The 20,179-nt window shown below is 39.3% G+C and overlaps 3 protein-coding genes across 3 annotated transcripts in view; 2 read left to right on the top strand and 1 right to left on the bottom strand.

Moving 5' to 3' along the window:
* Positions 1 to 363: 363 nt before the first annotated feature.
* On the top strand, positions 364 to 3,864 carry LOC106937202 (chemokine-like receptor 1). The gene is made up of 2 exons (XM_015018603.1): positions 364 to 494; positions 2,770 to 3,864. The coding sequence occupies exons 1-2, from the start codon at positions 395 to 397 to the stop codon at positions 3,753 to 3,755; spliced, it is 1,086 nt and encodes a 361-aa protein (XP_014874089.1). The 5' UTR covers positions 364 to 394; the 3' UTR covers positions 3,756 to 3,864.
* Positions 3,865 to 6,850: 2,986 nt separating this feature from the next.
* Positions 6,851 to 8,857, top strand: LOC106937210 (chemokine-like receptor 1). Its single transcript, XM_015018614.1, has 2 exons — positions 6,851 to 6,954; positions 7,080 to 8,857. Exon 2 carries the CDS (start codon positions 7,085 to 7,087, stop codon positions 8,123 to 8,125), a length of 1,041 nt encoding a protein of 346 aa, XP_014874100.1. The 5' UTR covers positions 6,851 to 6,954; positions 7,080 to 7,084; the 3' UTR covers positions 8,126 to 8,857.
* Positions 8,858 to 13,139: 4,282 nt separating this feature from the next.
* Positions 13,140 to 20,179, bottom strand: part of wscd2 (WSC domain containing 2) — a 56,118-nt gene continuing 49,078 nt past the window's right edge. The window contains exons 7-9 of the mRNA XM_015018594.1: positions 19,709 to 19,873; positions 19,422 to 19,622; positions 13,140 to 14,980 (exon numbers count right to left, since the gene is read on the bottom strand). Coding sequence (XP_014874080.1) covers positions 14,628 to 14,980; positions 19,422 to 19,622; positions 19,709 to 19,873 — 719 coding nt within the window. The 3' untranslated portion in view covers positions 13,140 to 14,627. The remainder of the gene's footprint in view (positions 14,981 to 19,421; positions 19,623 to 19,708; positions 19,874 to 20,179) is intronic.

The following is a 20,179-nucleotide window of genomic DNA, read 5'->3' as shown; positions in this document are numbered from 1 at the left end:
CACCTTCTTTTAGAAACAATATTTAGAATTTCTTAGTTGTTTTTGACTAATATTTGAATTGGCTTGACATTTTGAATCACTGAAGGGGGCAAACATTTTTTCACACCACTGTGCTAAATATGTGATAAATGACTCAAGATAAAGTCGTAGAAATACGTTTTAAGCACAGCCTCTCTTCTAAAGTTTGCATTGTAGTTTGTCACCAAGCTTATAAAGCAAAACAAAAGGGCTTTTGAGATCATACCGTCAATGATTAAATTAAAGAAAATAAAACACAAAATCTACATGATTGTTTGCAATCAGCATTTTATGAATTACAGTGAAACGTATAAAAACAATGTCTCAAAAAAAACAACAAAAAGCAACTGTCAAAGATTGCTGCAGTGATGGCAGCATGAATTTTAAAAAAAGCACAAACCGTTCCGGAGACATTCAGAAACCTCAGTTTTTATTTCCTCTGTTGAGCAAAGCGACCACACTCAACCAGTCAATCAGTAAGTACAGCTGGCGTATTTACTCCAGCTGTTACATTTTTTTTTTGAGAACTAAGTCAAACATCTGCAACAAAAGTTAGGGTTTTACTTTGTTTTTCACTGCATGTGGCAACTGCTAGCAGCAGCGGCATTGGAGGCTCTCACAGCGAAGCGCGCCAAAGGCCTATTAGCCACCGTGGGGTTCCAGCACTGCAACGCTCTCGCCACTGCCGACGCTCTCGCGCAGTTTCCGTCTGCCAGGCAACACACACCTACATTTTCCGCAGCGCTCCCTGACATCGCACAAGTGCAGTCGATCTGAATTGCAATGTCAAGCTATTGGGCTCTTTAGAGGCTAACAAAAGTCAAGCCTAACATATTTACTGCAAATAGGATGATGCATGTATGATTTAGGGCAGTCTTTCTTTCTTCCAACAGAAAGAAAGACTGTTCTAACTGCTCCTTCCAACAGGTGACTTCCTGTTGGGAGGGGGTGGGGCTAAACTGATGTCACCAATTGACCATTTAAATGTGATAAGCTCTGGTCTGTGATGAAACAAATGAAGTTTGATGCAGCTGGGAGCATATATGGGGAAGTTATTCCATCTTGATGTTTCATGGGGAATGGCCAGATTTGAGGCTTAACCACACCTACATGCTTTAATGTAGAAAAATTTCTTTGATAACTTTTGACCCTCAGTGCCTCAAGACTGTGCTGTCTGAGTTTGAAGCCTGGATCTCGAAAGCTCTAAGACGAGTTCACTCAGATACGACATCAATAAAATAAAATGGCGGCTTTGATTCAACATGGTGGACTTCCTGTTGGGTTTAGAGCATGGCTCCAAGAGACTTTTTTGTAGGTCCTCACAAGATACACATGTGCACCAAGATTCATAATTCCGGGATAAAGCATGGCTGGAGGCTGATTTTTTAAAAAAATTCTAGGGGGCGTTGTGGAAGAATTAGGCCACGCCCTCCAAATATTGGACTGCAGTCCTGTCGAGGGCTGGACAAGGATCAATCTCAGTGAGTTTGGTGTAGCTGGGAACTAATGAGGGGAAGTTATTCCACCTTGAAGTTTCATGGAGAATGGCCAGATCTGAGGCTTGGCCACGTCCACATGCTTTGACATAGATAAATTCTTTTGATAACTTTTGACCTTCAATGCCTCAAGATTGTGCTGACCTGTGACTTCGACGCGCTGCCATGGCCACACCCTCCACTAAAAACTCTTGGCGCTTTAAAGCAAGTGAGACCTACTTGTTATCAGTTATCTGACACAAGATCATCTTGATTAGGTCAAGAGAGCCAGAGTTGGAGCTTTCCAAGTAAAAAGAGTCACTTCCTGTTTTGAAGGGGAGGGGCTTAGGTGAGGTCAGACTATGACGACATAGAATCGTCAGGCATCCAACCAGGATCCCTCATGCCAAGTTGGGGGAAACCATAGGTTGTAGAGATCTGAAACTCAGTACGTAGGTAGATCTCCCTGATTCAAGAAAAAAAGTCTCTTGGAAGTACCCTCTAAAATGCACAGGGAGGCAGCCATTTTGGGTCAAAGGAGAAATTTTGGTCATTTTTCATTTTTACTCATGTCGAACTTTGACGAACTCCTCCTCAGGCATTTGATCTATCAGCTTCATTCTTGGTCAGAATGCAGTTAAGGCATGGGGCTTTAAAAGTTATCAATAAAATTGACTTTTCGTATATGTTCAGGGAGCGTGGCAGAGAGGCGAACTTGGTGTACTCGCCAAAACAAACGAAAGGCTAACTTTCTCATAAAAAGGTCAATTGGCACCAAACTCACGTTAGGGGGCGCTGTAGAGCAGTTTGGCCATGCCCACTTGCAATTCCACCGGAATCCAAAAATTTTGGTTGGGGGACAATTGTGGGTCAAGTTTTGTGGGTTTTTGAATATGTTAAAGGCCCCAAACAGCTGCGTAAAGTAACGGGACAAAAATAATATAATAATCAAGGAATCTTGCTATTACAATAGGCCTTAACCAGCGCTTTGCTGCTCGGGCCTAATAAATGTCGTTGGCACAATAAAATGGAATATTCCTTTGGAAACAAAATGAACAATGTGAAAAGATCAAACAGATCACTTACAATCAAGCACAAAATATCTCCAATCTTTAAAAGTAAGAGCTCAGAATGCAGTACTGAAGTTTCATAGGGGATGGAAGTGTTGAGAAACCTCCCCAAGTCAGCTGATCATATATGCAGTTTCTAAAACAAAGGATTTTTTTTCGGTTTTGTAATCAATAATGTCTCAGAAATTTCATCTTTCTTCTGGAAGGTAAAATGGATGACGTCGATTATGTGGAATACTCACATTACAACTACTCAAGCATCACGACAGCTGAAGGAACAGTTTCACAACACAAAGAAAGTTGTCTGAAGGAAGGCACGTGCATGCTTCTGACTGTAATCAATGTGGTAATTTTCCTGCTGGGCTTTTTTGGGAACATTCTGGTCATCTGGATCTCTGGCTTTAAGATGAGGAAGACCGTGAACACCACTTGGTACCTGAGCCTCGCCATGTCCGACTTTTTATTCTGTGCTTTTCTGCCGTTTAACATTGTCAATATAGCAATGAAAGAGTGGTTCTTTGGTTCCTTCATGTGCAAGTTCACCTCTGCAGCGTTGTCCATCAACATGTTCAGCAGCATCTTCCTCCTCCTCATAATCAGCATGGACCGCTGTGTGTCCGTCATGTTTCCAGTTTGGGCCCAGAACCACCGCTCTGTTCAAAAGGCATCAGCCGTGGTTGTTTTTGCTTGGCTTCTCGCCGCCGGAATGTCCATTCCCTCATTGATCTATCGTCAGGTCCACACGAATTCTGATGGATCTCAGTCCTGCTACACTAATTACGACACAACATCTACTCACATGATTACTGTTGTGACCCGCTTCATTGTGGGTTTCGGGGTTCCATTCACCATCATTATCATCTGTTACTCCATCATCATCTTCAAACTTCAAAACAACAGGATGGCAAAGTCCTCCAAACCCTTCAAAGTAACGACTGCTCTCATTGTTGCATTTTTCGTGTGCTGGCTGCCCTACCACGTGTTTGTCCTGATGGAGCTGAACCACCGCCAATACGACCTCAACGTTTTAACTACTGGAATTCGAGTGGTTAGCAGTTTAGCATCAGCAAACAGTTTCCTCAATCCATTACTGTACATCTTCATGGGAAAAGACTTCCAGAAGAAGCTGAAGAGCTCATTGATTTCAAAGATGGAGAACGCAATGGCTGATGAAAGACCCACTACCAGTTGATACCTGTCCAGGTCCAGCTCCATGGACGGCAGAGCTTCCAGGCACATTTAGAGGCGTGAACGTTTGTATGAAGCTAAATAAATAAATAAGTAAATAAAAGGTCTAGAAAAATATTTTGACAGTGAGTATATTTCATGAATAGTTGAGTTCTGTGTTTCTGTGTATTTATTTATTGTTTTGTTCTATGAGTCTCTGTGTTGTTCTGCCCTATGAGTTGATTGATCCCAGCTGTGTCTAGTTCCCTGATTACCCTCCCTGTGTATTTAAGTCCACCTGTTGTCTTTGTTCCTTGTTGGGTCCTCGTCATACGTTCGTTGTCTGTCAACTTCCAGTGCTGCCTGTGACTTTGAGTTGGTTACCTGAATTCATCATTATATCATCTTCTAAATATAACAACCTGGGCTCATCTGCATTTCTCCTCACCACTTCACCTGCAAATCATGACATGAATTTATATTTTCTTTTACCAGAAGTGAGTGGAGTTGTCATCTCTTGCTGCACAATTTCTTGAAAATGTGTTAATAAAGACTATTAAAACAAGTCATGTAAGGAAATGTGTACATATGTAATTTGATGTATAAAATTTTCATTTGTTCAATAAAAAAACTGAATCTGCTCATTTTGTTGCTCTACAATCTGTTTTAGTCATTATTTTATCTATATTTAAGAAGGCTAGTATATTCTCAAACACAAAGAAATTACTAACTGAACAACAATTTTCCTCTTGAATGGGGAAAACCTAAGATGAATCGGCTGAAATGTGTATTTGGAGGAATCCATTATTTAAGCCCCATTGGTTCTTTAACAAATAGAAAAACAAGAATATGGTGCACACATTTGAAAGTATTACAATTTGTTTAAAGAATATCTTAACAGAGCTCTCTAAATACACAAATACAATAATTATTAGTAACCTAGAAAACATGTTATTGAAAAGTTAAATTATTTCACGTTGTATGGATTAATTACTCACAGAATGACATTTCAAGTTCTGCTAATCATGAGCGTCAAACACAGGCGGGATGTGGGTGTTAAAACCCCCACACGTTTTCTCATAAAATGGTTAAAATGGCCCTTTTGGCGCCCTGGGTGAACCACCTTTCCAGCCCCTGTCCTGGCATGAAGTTGCAGACGGGGGGTGGGGAGTTGTGGTTTTGATGATGTGTTATGTTACCGGTACCTGAATCGGTCCTGTGGTAAAAACATGATGGGTCTGTAAACATACAGAAAAAGCGCAGCGACAATGAACACAATGTGAAGCTTTTGTCATCCAGTTTGCATCTGATGTGAGGGAAGCATTTAGCAGTCGGTTCCTCCAGGCAACTGACGAGATGCACATGTGTACCAAGTTTCAGAATTCTGGGATAAAGCATGGCTTGGGGCAGATTTTTTTATAATAGTCTAGGGGGCGCTGTGGAGGAATTAGGCCACGCCCACCAACTATTGCACTGGATTCCTGTCGGGGGGTGGACAAGGATCGATGTTGGTGAGTTTGGTGCAGCTGGGCTGAAACGTGTAATCTAGAGCCAAACGTATGGCGGTGGCATGACCTGTGACTTCGCCGCGCTGCCATGGCTACGCCCTCCACCAAAACTCTTGGCGCTTAAGCAAGCGAGACCAACTTATTAGTCATCTGACACAAGAGCATCTTGATTAGGTCAAGGGAGCCAGAGTTGGAGCTTTCCAAGTAAAAATAAATGTCATTTCCTGTTCTGAGGGGGCGGGGCTTAGGTGAGGTCAGACTATGATGACATAGGATCGTCAGGCATCCAAGCAGGATCCATCATGCCAAGTTTGGTGCCAATTGAACATTTTATGAGAAAATTATAGCAATTCCACCTCTAAGTGGCTTAAGAAAAACAAAATGAAGACTTTGGAGTTGCGTAGTCGAAGTCCTGTCTTTCATGCTTGAAAACCCTCCAGTGTGGCTGAAATATAACAATTCTGCAAAGAGTGGGTTAAAATTACTCCACACCACAGAAAAAGACTCTGCAACGTATTGCAAAAGCTTGACTGAAGCTATTGCAGCAAATGGTGCAGCAACCAGTTATTAAGCTTAGACGGCAACCAGTTAGTAAACCAGTACACCACCTTCTTTTAGAAACAAAATGTAGAATTTATTAGTTGTTTTTGACTAATATTTGAATTGGTTTGATGTTCTGAATCACTGAAGGGGGCAAACACTTTTTCACACCACTGTACTAAATATGTGATAAATGACTCAAAGTTGTAGAAATAAATTTTAAGCACAGCTTAAAATGTATTTCCTCTAAAGTTTGCACTATAGTTTGTCGCCAGGCTTATGAAGCAAAACGAAAGGGCTTTTGAGATCATACCGTCAATGATTAAATTAAAGCAAATAAAAAAATTGACATGATTGTTTGCAATCAGTATTTTATAAATTACAGTTATATGTATAAAAACAATGTCTCAACCCCGACCCCCCCCTCTCCCCGAAAAAAAATATACAAATATTGCCGCAGCGATAGCAGCATGAATTTAAAAAAAGCACAAACCATTCCGGACACCACATGCACAAACCTCAGTTTTTATTTCCTCTGTTGAGCACAGTGACCACAGTCAATCAGTAAGTACAGCTGGTGTATTTACTCCAGCTGTTACTTTTTTTTTTTTTTTTTGAGAACTAAGTCAAACATCTGCAACAAAAGTTAGGGTTTTACTTTGTTCTTCACTACATGTGGCAACTGCTAGCAACAGATTTCTCAGAAACATTACAGTCGATTCACAAGATATACTCGCTAAATCACGCATGTCTAATTGCTTCATTACTTCTCTTTTCTCCTGCGCACTAGAGTATTAGCTGCCTGTAAAGCTCATAAAACAATAATGTCTTGGTTACTGGTATTACGTTTAGAGAACAACTCTCTAAATAAATGTATAATAAATGTTGTTGACACAATAAAATGGAATATTCCTCTGGAAACAAAATGAACAATGTGAAAAGATCAAACAGATCACTTACAAACAAGCACAAAATATCTCCGATCTTTAAAAGTAAGAGCTCAGAATGCAGTACTGAAGTTTCGTAGGGGATGGAAGTGTTGAGAAACCTCCCCATGTCAGCTGATCATATATGTGGTTTCTAAAGCATCTGAGAGAAACGGAGCAGCTCAGTCGGTGCTCAGCTCAGAACAAACCACCACAAAAAGACGGCAGACAATTTGAGACCAAGCAAAAGGTATTTATTTTTACAATTCTGATGTTTTTTAGCTTTCATTTTAAAATCAACCGTAATTGATTATTTATTTATTTTTTATTTGTAATCAATAATGTCTGACAGAAATTTAATCTTTCTTCTGGAAGGTAAAATGGAATTCATGGATTATGAGGACTTCACAGATTACAACTACTCAAATATGGACAACATCACGACAGCTGAAGGAACAGTTTCACAACACAAAGAAAGTTGTCTGAAGGAAGGCACGTGCATGCTTCTGACTGTAATCAATGTGGTAATTTTCCTGCTGGGCTTTTTTGGGAACATGCTGGTCATCTGGATCTCTGGCTTTAAGATGAGGAAGACCGTGAACACCACTTGGTACCTGAGCCTCGCCATGTCCGACTTTTTATTCTGTGCTTTTCTGCCATTTAACATCGTCAGTATAGCAATGAAAGAGTGGTTCTTTGGTTCCTTCATGTGCAAGTTCACCTCTGCAGCGTTGTTCATCAACATGTTCAGCAGCATCTTCCTCCTCATCATCATCAGCATGGACCGCTGTGTGTCCGTCATGTTTCCAGTTTGGGCCCAGAACCACCGCTCTGTTCAAAAGGCATCCGCCGTGGTTGTTTTTGCTTGGCTTCTCGCCGCCGGAATGTCCATTCCCTCATTGATCTATCGTCAGGTCCACACGAATTCTGATGGATCTCAGTCCTGCTACACTAATTACGACACAACATCTACTCACATGATTACTGTTGTGACCCGCTTCATTGTGGGTTTCGTGGTTCCATTCACCATCATTATCATCTGTTACTCCATCATCATCTTCAAACTTCAAAACAACAGGATGGCAAAGTCCTCCAAACCCTTCAAAGTAATGACTGCTCTCATTGTTGCATTTTTCGTGTGCTGGCTGCCCTACCACGTGTTTGTCCTGATGGAGCTGAACCACCGCCAATACGACCTCAACGTTTTAACTACTGGAATTCAAATGGGTGTCATTTTAGCATCAGCAAACAGTTTTCTCAATCCATTGCTGTACGTCTTCATGGGAAACGACTTCCAGAAGAAGCTGAAGAGCTCTTTGCTTTCAAAGATGGAGAACGCAATGGCTGATGAAGGACGCACTACCAGTCGATACCTGTCCAGGTCCAGCTCCATGGACGGCAGAGCTTCCACGCACATTTAGAGCTGAGGACGTTTATATGAAGCAATAAATAAATAAATAAATAAAATGTCTAGAAATATATTTTGACAGTGAGTATACTTCATGAATTGTATATTGAAATCAAATTTGTTTACTACAAAAACAATCATTTAAGTGATGTAAATGTCATGGTTTTAAGTGTTAAATAAGATCAAGATTTATAAAATCAATTGTATTTTATATACAAAAACAAACAATACACTCATCCAAAGCCAAAACCTTGTATATTTACGGTCAAGTATGCGCTCAAGCATTACATCCACCAAAGGTTTGCTATTTGCAATTAGCAGAAACATTTACTGGCTTTGGACTCTGCTGAATCCAGATTGGTTGAATTGATTGTTCAGAGTACCATGTGAGAAACTTGTAATAACAGCAACAAAGTTGACCACAGTAACATAGGTGATAAGATTGGACCAGAATAGCCCTACCTTGAAAAAAGAGGTATGTGGATAGAGTAACAAACACAGAAAACAACCCGGATTTCACTCTTTAGTGTTCAACGGAACAAGATAGTGTATGAAAATATCGTTGTCCCCTGGATACTCTGAACTGCTTTTACCAGAAGTGAGTGGAGTTGTCATCTCTTGCTGCACACTTTCTTGAAAATGTGTTAATAAAGACTATTAAAACAAGTCATGTAAGGAAATGTGTACATATGTAATTTGATGTATAAAATCTTGTCATTTGTTCAATAAAAAAACTGAATCTGCTCATTTTGTTGCTCTACAATCTGTTTTAGTCATTATTTTATCTATATTTGAGAAGGCTAGTATATTCTCAAAAACACAAAGAAATTACTAACTGAACAACAATTTTCCTCTTGAATGGGGAAAACCTAAGATGAATCGGCTGAAATGTGTATTTGGAGGAATCCATTATTTAAGCCCCATTGGTTCTTTAACAAATAGAAAAACAAGAATATGGTGCACACATTTGAAAGTATTACAATTTGTTTAAAGAATATCTTAACAGAGCTCTCTAAATACACAAATACAATAATTATTAGTAACCTAGAAAACATGTTATTGAAAAGTTAAATTATTTCACGTTGTATGGATTAATTACTCACAGAATGACATTTCAAGTTCTGCTAATCATGGGCTTCAAACGCATGCGGGATGTGGGTGTTAAAACACCCACACGTTTTCTCATAAAATGGTTAAAATGGCCCTTTTGGCGCCCTGGGTGAACCACCTTTCCAGCCCCTGTCCTGGCATGAAGTTGCAGACGGGGGGTGGGGAGTTGTGGTTTTGATGATGTGTTATGTTACCGGTACCTGAATCGGTCCTGTGGTAAAAACATGATGGGTCTGTAAACATACAGAAAAAGCGCAGCGACAATGAACACAATGTGAAGCTTTTGTCATCCAGTTTGCATCTGATGTGAGGGAAGCATTTAGCAGTCGGTTCCTCCAGGCATTTAAAGTAAGGTGTAAAATCTATCAGAAATAATATAAAAAAAATTACGGCAGCTTTGATACACAGGTAAAAAAAAAAAAAAAAGTGGTGACACAATCATTGTGGTTGACATTCAGATCCTCCTCCACTTGTGAGAGTGTGAATGGGTGAGGGTTGGGGGTTGGAGGTTTGACAACATGGGATCTGGGGGGAGGGTACCTCATGCCACTTCCCACAACATGTCGCCCTGGGTGGTTGCCCATGTCACCCATATTAGAAACTGGTTTAACGCCCTCACTTTTCCCACAACCTTGCTGAAGACATTTCATATTTGAGCAGGAATATAAAACTGATGTGAGCACACATATCTATGTAAACAAATCATAATTTGTGGCGTGTGCATTTAAATCTTACACTCACTCGCTGTGTGTCCTAGTGTGAGCTCTGCTCCAGCTCTCTTGCTCTGTGCATTCTGAGTACAAGTTTGGCCTTGTATTTGCTTTAACAAAGCACATGTAATTTAACCACACCACCAGCCACTCACAGATGGATCTTTTTCAATCAAATCAGAGTATTCATTTCAAATACTGCATGAATTGTCCTAAACCAAGTGACAGAAGTTACAAAATGGTAGGATTTATAATATCGCCCAAGATGATAAAACGGGAATGTTGCAGCTAAGCATACTAATGCTACCATTGTGCATTTTAGACAACATTCTATATTTCTTGAGCTACTATGGGACATGTGACAAGTATTTCATTATTTTAAAGATTGATAGAGATCCAGTCAAAATAGATATATGCCCTACTCTTGCATTGAAAGCCAAAGTCTCTCCCCAGCTGACTCTCATCCCCAACACTTTGGAAGAATTCACTTCGCTAGTGCTGCTAAGAATGATTGTCCACCTAAAACTATTAAAAACATTTAAGATTAAAATATAACATCAGATCAATAAAAGAAACATTTTTAATACAGAAATGTGGGCTTAATGAAAGGTATGTTTAGTACCTGCTAAAAAGCCAAATAGTACTTCTGACCAAGGTTTCTAATTGAAATGCATATTCCTTTTTACTGAATATGGCTGCACGTTTCAACTTTTTTTTTAATAGAGATGCTGTAAAAATGTGTGAACGTTCTTTACGAACAGGAAGAAGCAGCTCTTTAGTTCCTCTTGCAGTTGAACTTTACCTTGTTACTTTGTCTCTCACACTAGCTTTGAGTCCATCAGTTCACAAAATACACGGTGGATCTTTGTTCTGGATTTGGTTAAATCAACTCCAAACAAATAAATCTGTAATTTATCACCATCCCTTGTTTCTCAGGCTGTTTAAAACTGAGAAGTTTATATTTTTATGTTGCGTTTATTGCTATGTGATTGGCACATGATCAGATTATGACTGGATTCCTGTTCTGTTGCAGAACTCTTTTATGAATGAAACTATATCTATTCTTCATCTGGCACAACTTCCAAATTAAGTATCAAAGGATAATTTCTTTCTTTACAGTTTACATTATTGACTCACATTTTTTTATTGTTTTTCTGCACTTCTACTTGTTCCTCTTTTTTGACTTTATGGAGTGCACATAGCAGAGAAGGAAATACAAATCGTAGGCTTGTAACTGAGTAACATCGAAGTCCCAAATATTTGAGAGTCAGCTCAAATTCGTGGTCTAAACACCAACACAAATCCAAACTTAACTTGGACTTGTGTTGCTAAACTTGAGTCCCACTAACAATCTTTATCTCATGTAATAAGGAGTTAGTGCTAATCTGTTTGAAAGTCACAAATCAAGTGCAGGTGAAGTGCTCTTCAGCCTTATACAGTATTTGGCAAGGCACTGATATCTTGTTTTGTTGTTCAGGTCAAATATCCAGCAGGATCCAGTGGGAATGTTTTAAACAATGTCAGATGGTACACTGATGGGAGAGCTTCTTCAGGTCACTCCTGATCGAAGCTCAGAGTTGTAAACACCTGGAGCAAAGATCTCCTGAACTCTAACTGCACAGAGAACTTTGCTCGACCTCTCAAATACAGCTAAATACTTGTGTGTTTGCTTTCAAACATCCTGTCAAGCATCACATCCAGCAAATGTTTGCTATTTGCAAATAGCAGAAACAATTGTCATCCATGAAAGGCTCTCTGAACTCCTTTTGTGCAGCACATTGCAGTGAATGTCAGAATTTGGTGAGATAGACTCCAGCCATTTGGCAAAGAAACGACTTTCCTCTGTGTGCTGATTGGATTGTTCGGTTTATCACATCTCAACTGTGACGACAAGAACAGCACCCAACAACAGGAGGCAAAAGCAAGATGACGGGAAAAGGTGATGAAGGAAATGGGACGTGTCTTTGTGAATGCCAACAAGCCAACAAACCTCACTGTCATGGGAATAAGTGGCACTGTGGTATGAGTTAAACCACAGCACCACTGCACTATTAAATAAACCAAGTTCTATTCATTTGCACAAATTTAATGCCCCAGAAATATCTGTTTGTGTTGTTTGAACACCCTGGGCTACTTTTGAAAGGAGTTAAGTAGAGGATATCATTCTGACACGTTGTGACCGCTAATATTACAATATAACCATCTGCAAATGTTCTTCCTGAACAACAGGAACAGACATCTCTTCAGTTCCTCTTCGCTGTGCAGTTTGTGAGTTTTACTCTGCTTCTCTCGTCTCACATTTGGTTACTTTGAGTCAAATCAGTCTGATAAATACAGCAGAGTATTTAGTGACGTTTTTTTTATTATTATTCAGGATCATGCTTATCCAAATTTAATCTAAAATTGTGATGAATCCACTGTTCAGACAACCCAGTGCTTGTTTCCCTGTGATTAAAATAAAGCGACTGTATGCATGAAAGTTCACAACAAAAGGCTTCAGGGTGTTTATATTAACATAAAAATGCATTTTACTGTTATTAGTTTAATTAACATGAAAATTTTAGCTGCTAATTTGTTCCAGTTCATGCTCAGTTTGTGAAATAAGATTAAATCTTTCTGCGGTCTATTAAGTGTTAGCGTGAAGTTGTGCTTTGTTAGGCTACGACAAAGTGACGACGCTTAGCAACATCTTTCCATCTTATGTGACAACAAAAAACTTTGATGTAATTTATGATCAGGAAGGTTAGGAGACCATTTTTTTTAGAAAAACAGCCAAGAGGCAGCTTTTTATAGTAATGCAGCAGGAAAGAATAGTGGTTTTTGAGATAATTTATTGTTCCAGTCTCAATGTCTTTCTAGAATATTCTGAACCTCCAGTTGTCATTTTTTTATGTGAACTCATTTCTCTTTATTTTATTGCAGAGAGTTTGACATGTGCATCTACATGAACAGCTTTTTATACCAAGATCCTACAAAAAAAACCCTCGAAAAAGCTTGTGGTTGTGTTAATTTTGTGTTTATAATTGTGAGTTTTTCCTTCCTGAACAAATGCAGTCAAATATAACATTTATTTTTTCTTCTTTTAGGTGGCTTGGAAGCACTAAGATGTAACAAACCCTTCACATTTTGCCGATAAGTTTAAATGCCACTTAGAAAAATACTTGCTTTAGAAACTCTGGGAGAAAAAAACAAAAACAAACTGCAGCCCATCTTCACTGTTTATTTAATTTACTCCTTTATTCTGTGTTCTTGCCTTACATTCAGTTCATAGAAAATACATTCGGATATGACACCTGCTCTGAAAGTGTCAGCTCGTCAGTGAAAGCCAAACCCACAAACATTTTAAAGCATGAAAAGAGAAACGGCTTCTCCCACTTTTTCATAGTCATACAAATATTTCTGAAGTGTCATCATCCTGTACTATAAAAATATAGTCATATACTGAAAATGGAAGTCAGGTGAAGTCTTTTGACTATTAGTCAGTAGCCAGTGTTCTTCATTTGATTCTTGTTAATATTTATTTGTATACATATGGCAAATAATCCAGAGTACCTCTACTGATGTCTAATGACTAATTTTTTAAAAAAATGTAATAAAGTGGAAATCAGCTTTAAGAGCTTTCCTTAAAAAAACAAAACATTTGCATGTAAAGATGATCTCCAGCCTACAGGGTGACTGTGATAACTTAGGTGATCTTTGGGGAAGGTGTTGCACAGTGCAGTGCTATTTGGATTTCCTTTTTTTGCATCCAGTGTTCAGAAACCCCATCCCACCCAACAAAAATCAATGTTTTCAGCTTGTGCAGCGTACACCAGACATAAATAAACATGGAGGACATTAATCAATGAAAAGAAACTCCAGATCTACTTTAAAAGCAAATGAAATGTTCTTAAAAAGTTCAAGATGAAACGGAGATGAACTATTGTCGTCATATCTCAGACTAGATGTCTGAGTTTTTAGTGAAAGAGCAACTGAAAATGTCGATTTTCCTTTAATACTCGTTTTGTACAAATGAGGCTTTTTAATACTCTTTGCAAAGCTGTTTTCTATGACTTGTGCCAAATGCTGCTGGAAACACATCATCACCGGGGAAACAGCTGGGAAGAGAAGCTGCACTGAGGTCACAGCTTTTCTATCTTCTTAGTATTAAGGCAGTGTTTCCCAACCCTGGTCCTCCAGGTACACTGCCCTGCATGTTTTAGGTATTTCCTTGCTTCAGACCAGCTGGTTTCAATCGATGACTGATTAACAGGTGTTTGCTGAACTGCAATCAGTTGAGTCGGGCACATTAAAGCAGGAAAACGACAGTGTGCCTTGAGGACCAGGGTTGGGAAACACTGTATTAAGGCATGTGGACATGCCTGCAGAGCACATGTGCATAGAGCAGTGAATAAAGTGGTTTTCATAAAGGAAAACACAAATATTCCCCAGAAAATAAAAGAAGTCGTCTGGATTAATAACTCTTGCAAAACAATTCAACTGGAAATCAAAAACAGAGGATCAGAAACAATAAATACAGAAGCAGATGTGTCATCACCACCTAATCCAGAAAAACGTCTTGGGGAAAAAAAGAAAATCTATTTAAGCCTTGCAATCTGAGAAAAAAAACAAAACAAAAAAAACGTGTTTCAGAGTCTGTTAATAGAGACCTCCACTTAACGGGAGGGAAAAGAAACTAAAAACGATTCACATTTATCATCTTGGCATATATTCTGCAGGAACTCCGGACATGTTCCTTTTCTTCAGAGCAGAGTCTACGGTCCTGATCAGCTCGTCAATGTTCGCTCGCATATCCGGAGTGTACGGGTCGTACTCGAGCTTCCGCAGTCCCGATCGCTTGAAGTTTCCGTCCTTCTGGCCCTCGACGCAGAGCAGCCGGTCCTCTGAGACTTTCAAGCCCAGGAACTGGACCATCCCCTTGAGGTGAGAGAAAAGGTCCCTCTTCAGCTCCTCAAAGTGAACCACATGGACATTCTTCCCGTACGTCAGCCAGTCCAAAGTGTGAGAAGCCCACCAAGGGGCATAGTTCTTCACAAACTCAGGCCACTCTGCAAGACAAAGCGGATAAACAGGCTGTGAACGTCAATGAAACGTAAAAGAATATAACATTAATCTGAAACGTTGCCGTGACAAACCTTTCAGTGTAGTATAAATGAGATTTATGATTTGATGACTGTAGCTTAAAGCTGAAACCCAAACTTCAGTTTCTCAGAAAAAAATTTATATTTAATTAGACCAATAATTATGTCTTTGTAGAAGTATTATGAATGATAACAGAAGCGTAACCCACAAAACATGTTTAGTTTACGAGAAGAAAAAACAGGTAGACTGTCTGGACTGTTGCTCAATGATTCAAAGTTCTCCTTTTAGATGAAAGCAAATTTCACGTGTCTTACGATTTGTTGAGGTGCAGCTGTAACTATAGCCGGGCAGTGATGATTTGATTTTAAAATATTCTTCCCTTTGCACTATTTCACAGTTTTTGGTTTTCCACAGTTGCTTTATCAGATTGTACCCTTTACTTAACCTGGAAGAGTGTGTGAGTAAAAGGGGAAATGAGGAGATTAGGGCAAGATAATGGTGTGGTTTAAACTCTCAGGTCTGGTGCAATTTTTGGGCAGGGTGTGCAAAGTAGTTCCTGAAGTCTCAAGTAGACATTTCAGTCATCAGTCAAACTGCAGCTGAACTTCACTGAAAAACCTCGCCTGCAACTTTTACTCAACAGTAATGCATAAAGCAGAAGCTGGCAGGAGCCGTGTGCCGCATCAGAGTGAATCGCTGCTGCTGCTGAGAGGCTGACATTAAAGTTTAAAGCCTGCTGAGTCTGCAGAGATGTCCCAAAACCAATGACGGGGGCAACTTTAATATTGCAATAGGAGGGTTAAATTTTTCTTTTTTGTCAAAGTGTATAAATGATGACCAAGCATTAATTTAAAACCTAGAAAATGACTTCAATTTAAAACGTAAAAAAAAAAATTTGGAGATGGAACTAAGAAATAAGATGTAACCCAGGCAAACGTTGGGGTAATCAGCAATTTTTTTCAGTTTTTTTTTTAGTATATTTTTGTTCGTCTTTTTCTACTCTGTTAGATTTACAATAACAAACAAAATTAGATTTTTTTTTTTTAATTATGTGTCTTCATTTCTAGTCCTTGATGACATTCTTGAGATCTTTGAGTCTCATGAATTTCCGGTCAGATGGTTAAAGAGGAAGCTCAGCTCCAAAAAAGGGGAACAATTACTGCAGAAATAAAAATGTTTAAACATGAAGAAGACAAGAGGGTGAGATGGAGTTGTTCTGGTTGGAGTATGAAGTCTGAATAATGAACATAATTTTTATTCAGAAATAAGCAATGTTGCTACTTTTTGTTTTTCCCTCCAAATTGTTTCTGGTTTATGTTGAGCTACACTTTGCAGGCTTTCATAAACCTTCTTTTCATGGAGAGATGAATCCTTTAAGTTGTGTCTACTTGTAATATAAAAGGATGAAACACTATGAAAAGAGAAACTAAAGAGAGCTACTGAATCCAGATTCATCAGGATAATTTATGAGGTCATTGTTTCCTTCATTGTGAGCTGAAGGTCTCCTCTCCCTAACCTCTGTCTCAAGGAGCGCTTCTTCATCATCCTCCTATGCTTCTTTAAATATAATGTTGAAAAGAAATGAAGTCAGTTCCTGTGTTAAACCACTCCTGAACCACCACCACACGAGTTTTTCCTGGAATAAGAAGACAAAATATTCTTATTCCATCTGCTTGCAATGAGAAAGTTTGGTTAAAAAAAAAAAAAAACAGAAACTGGACAAACTCTGAGCCTCCATCTGAGCATTGCATACGTCTGACAACTTAATGTATTCAGTAAAGCCATTTAAAGTGTGAATATGAGGAACTTAGGAACCACAGGACCATACTGGTTCTGTTTTCTTTTTTTATTGTGTTTTCCTTTTTCAAGAGAAACCAGAGCTGAAAATACAAGACCACCAAAATAAATTTAACTTTTCCTGTGAATATCCTGTTTATAGAGCCCTTGCAAAAACATCCAACCCCTTGAAAACCTTTACAGTTTGTCACATTACCTCTAAAAACGTCGACGTGTTTTACTGAGATTTTATATGACGGACCAACACAAAGTACGCAGAGTTGTCAAGTGGAAGGAAAATTATATGGCAACGCTCCTGGATCAATATTTGTGGAACCAACGTTGCCTGCGACGGCAGCTGCAACACGAGCAGAATCAAAGCATGATGCTGCCTCCCGACTTTCCACTTCACAGTGTTTGAAAGGCAGAACAAATGTTGCATTCTGCTTTATTTGGGGGCAGCAGGGTAGAGGGAACGGAAATGCATGATACAAAAAGTATAAAGCCTTGTATACAAGGTATATTTTCAGTGAACAACGGTGAAAAAAGGTGAAAGGATACCAATGCCTTTGGTGTAAAAAGCAGGCTGTCGAAATTAGACTACTGAAGAGAATTAAACACCAAACAAGGGAAATAAGTCGGTGTGATTTGTAAGACACGGCTTTCGAACTAAACTGCTCCATGCTCATAAGTTACTGACTTTATGAGGTCAAGATGAAGTGAATCAATGTCAGTAACTTCATCTGAACCCGCCTCACTGTGGGCCTCAGACGAGCGTATCAAATCAGACACGGCTCTGCACACAGTCTCATGCCGACACTCTGACTGGAGTCATTCTCTCTATTTGAACTGGCAGCTGTCAAAGAAAAAAACTTTCTGTGTACTGATGTCACTGCATGATTTGCCCAACAACTAAAGGAGGAAACGCTCATTGGGAATGGCAGGCCAAATGTGCTGATGCTCTGACAAAGAGAGACAACTGCTGGGTAGGCAACTCTCCAGCCTCTGGAAAATCAATTGAACCTCACAAAAAGCTGAAGAGACGGCACATAAGTGAGACAAAACCAGCTGTCATGGTTACGGAGACGCAGCGGGGAGGGTGGATCTGGAGAGACGATCATCACCCACGATGTAGGAAATATGAGGGATATCAAAGCAAATTGTGATGAATTTAATTTGTAAACTTGTGTCATGATAAATGAGACGGGGGCTCAGGGCGTTGGCTTGACTTGACTGTACTGAGTCGTTATTATGCTGTTTCAAAATGCACAGAGACTCATGAAGGTTTTCTGTGGGGTTCTTTCTGCTTGTGATGTATAAATACAACTTTCCAGAGTCTACCAAAAAAAAAATATTCAAATTCCATTTGTAAAGTCATAGCCACAAACTTCAACGTTTTAAATGTGACTAGATGTGACAGAACAACACAAAGCAGTGCTCGAATATGAAGCAGAAGCCCAATGATACATTATTTATTTTATTCTATTTATTTATTTTTGCATTTTTCTTCCCTCCCCCCCGCAAAAAAAAATGGTCACAGATTTTCAATTGGATTTGGTGTGGGCTTTGACTGGGCCATTCTTTAAAAAAAAAAATGAAGTGATGAGTTCATTATAGTGGGAATTTTTTCATTTGTGTGGACCCTAAAAGTGACAGCTTCAATGCAGCTGTTGTATTTTATTGAGCTGAGGCAGCCTTTAGTGCTCTCTTGCGGAATAAGCTAAACCAAGGGTGTGAAATAAGCTAAACCAAACTGCATTAATTCAATGTGTCCTGCTTCAACACAAGAGATTCAAGTAGCAGAAGATTTTTTTTAATTGCATGGAGCAGATAAGTTGTGTAAAGTTACAGAATTACATGTCTACTTTGTCAAAAATCAGCAGGTTTTTTGGGGGGGATGAGTCAGGTAATTTTTGGTGACTGGGCATAAGGATTTTGCTGACAAGTGAACTCAAATGACTCCCCAGAAAAGTTTCGATGAACACTGAGCAACAAATTTGACCAGTTCAAATCGGTAAAACAAGTTCACACAGAAACATTTTCTCAGGATCACTAGTCAGGAGATTCCTGTAAATTGATATTTGATCAGACCAAGAAACATGAGTTATTTTCAGTTCCAGTTATGTTACTGACATAATGGGAACACAGACGAGCTGATACAGCAAGATCTCAGTAAATGTTACTGCCACATGTCTCACCTTTAAGGGTATCTAAAACGTTTTTTTAGCTTTATGCAGTTTTTTTTCATACATGTAGTGGGCATTCAAATGTAAAACAACCCCAAGAGTCTACAAAACATGAATGGTGGTGAATTGATGACCAAACACTGACAAAAACTGTGGCTTTCTGGTTGGTTGTTTCATTTCTCTAAAAGGTAAAAATCATGTGCATGTTTTAGCAACAACCTTAGATTAAAAAAAAAACAACCTTTGTCTTGGGTTTGACCCACATTTCCCTAATTTCTTCACCACACTGCGTCATCATGAATCATAATTTAACCTCTTTGCTATTCTACCATCTTCATGGAAAAAAAAAACAAAAAAAACACAAAGCTCACACCCGCAGTTTCTCTCGTATCTATTCATAGACTCGGTAAATTATTAATATTAACCTCAGTTTTCGGTAGCTTACCTTTTCCCTTCCAGTGGGCCTGTGAGGCAAACCCAACATGCCCGCCATATTTGCGGTTAAATTCTGCCATTAAGGCTTTGTAGGGGTTTCGGATCATGAGGATGCTCGAATCAAAGGCTTCGATCTCCTTCTTGCCGCTCTCGTGCGTCTTAATGCAGATCGTCCTCCCGCTCCGCCAGTGGTCGCGTTCCCCTTTAAAGCCTGTGAAACGATGAAAACCAACAACAAAATGCATGAGACACCCAAAAGTAGAGCTTTACATTATAATATCACATGCTGAGTTGTACCTTTGTTGTAAAGGGAACCGTCAAAGTAATAGCTGCCCGTGTAGAAGCCGGTGGCGAGCTCTATGAGGTGGCGCGCCCAGGTGTTGCCGGCGCCTGGGAAACTGGCGAGCGCCACCAGCTGCTTAGTGCGAGCAGAAAGGAAGCGTCGGTCCATGCAGCGATTATCTGAGAGCACAGAGTAAACAAGACAAATTAATCATTTGTTGTACAAAAACACTGATGCATTATCTAGATTTATTGAGAGACACGAGCTAAAATAGTTTCTAACGGTCAATTATTGCTCATTAACACAATAAAACCACAACCAGCCATTTTAGAGAAGGTCAAAGTGGTGATATTTTTCATTTGTGTGTGGGTGTTATTCTCTCTAATAGTGCCAAGTGATGTTTTGGTGTAATTACACTTGAGTTACGATAAATGTTGGATTTGAAGCAGGGGATGAAGTATCAACTTCCTAAGGCTTCACATTTA

Source organism: Poecilia latipinna, unplaced genomic scaffold, assembly GCF_001443285.1.
Source record: "Poecilia latipinna isolate Pla-1442-1.1 unplaced genomic scaffold, P_latipinna-1.0 Scaffold79, whole genome shotgun sequence".
NCBI classification, from domain to species: Eukaryota; Metazoa; Chordata; class Actinopteri; order Cyprinodontiformes; family Poeciliidae; genus Poecilia; species Poecilia latipinna.
Note: the sequence above shows the minus strand (reverse complement) of the source record. Positions and strands in the feature narration are given on the sequence as shown.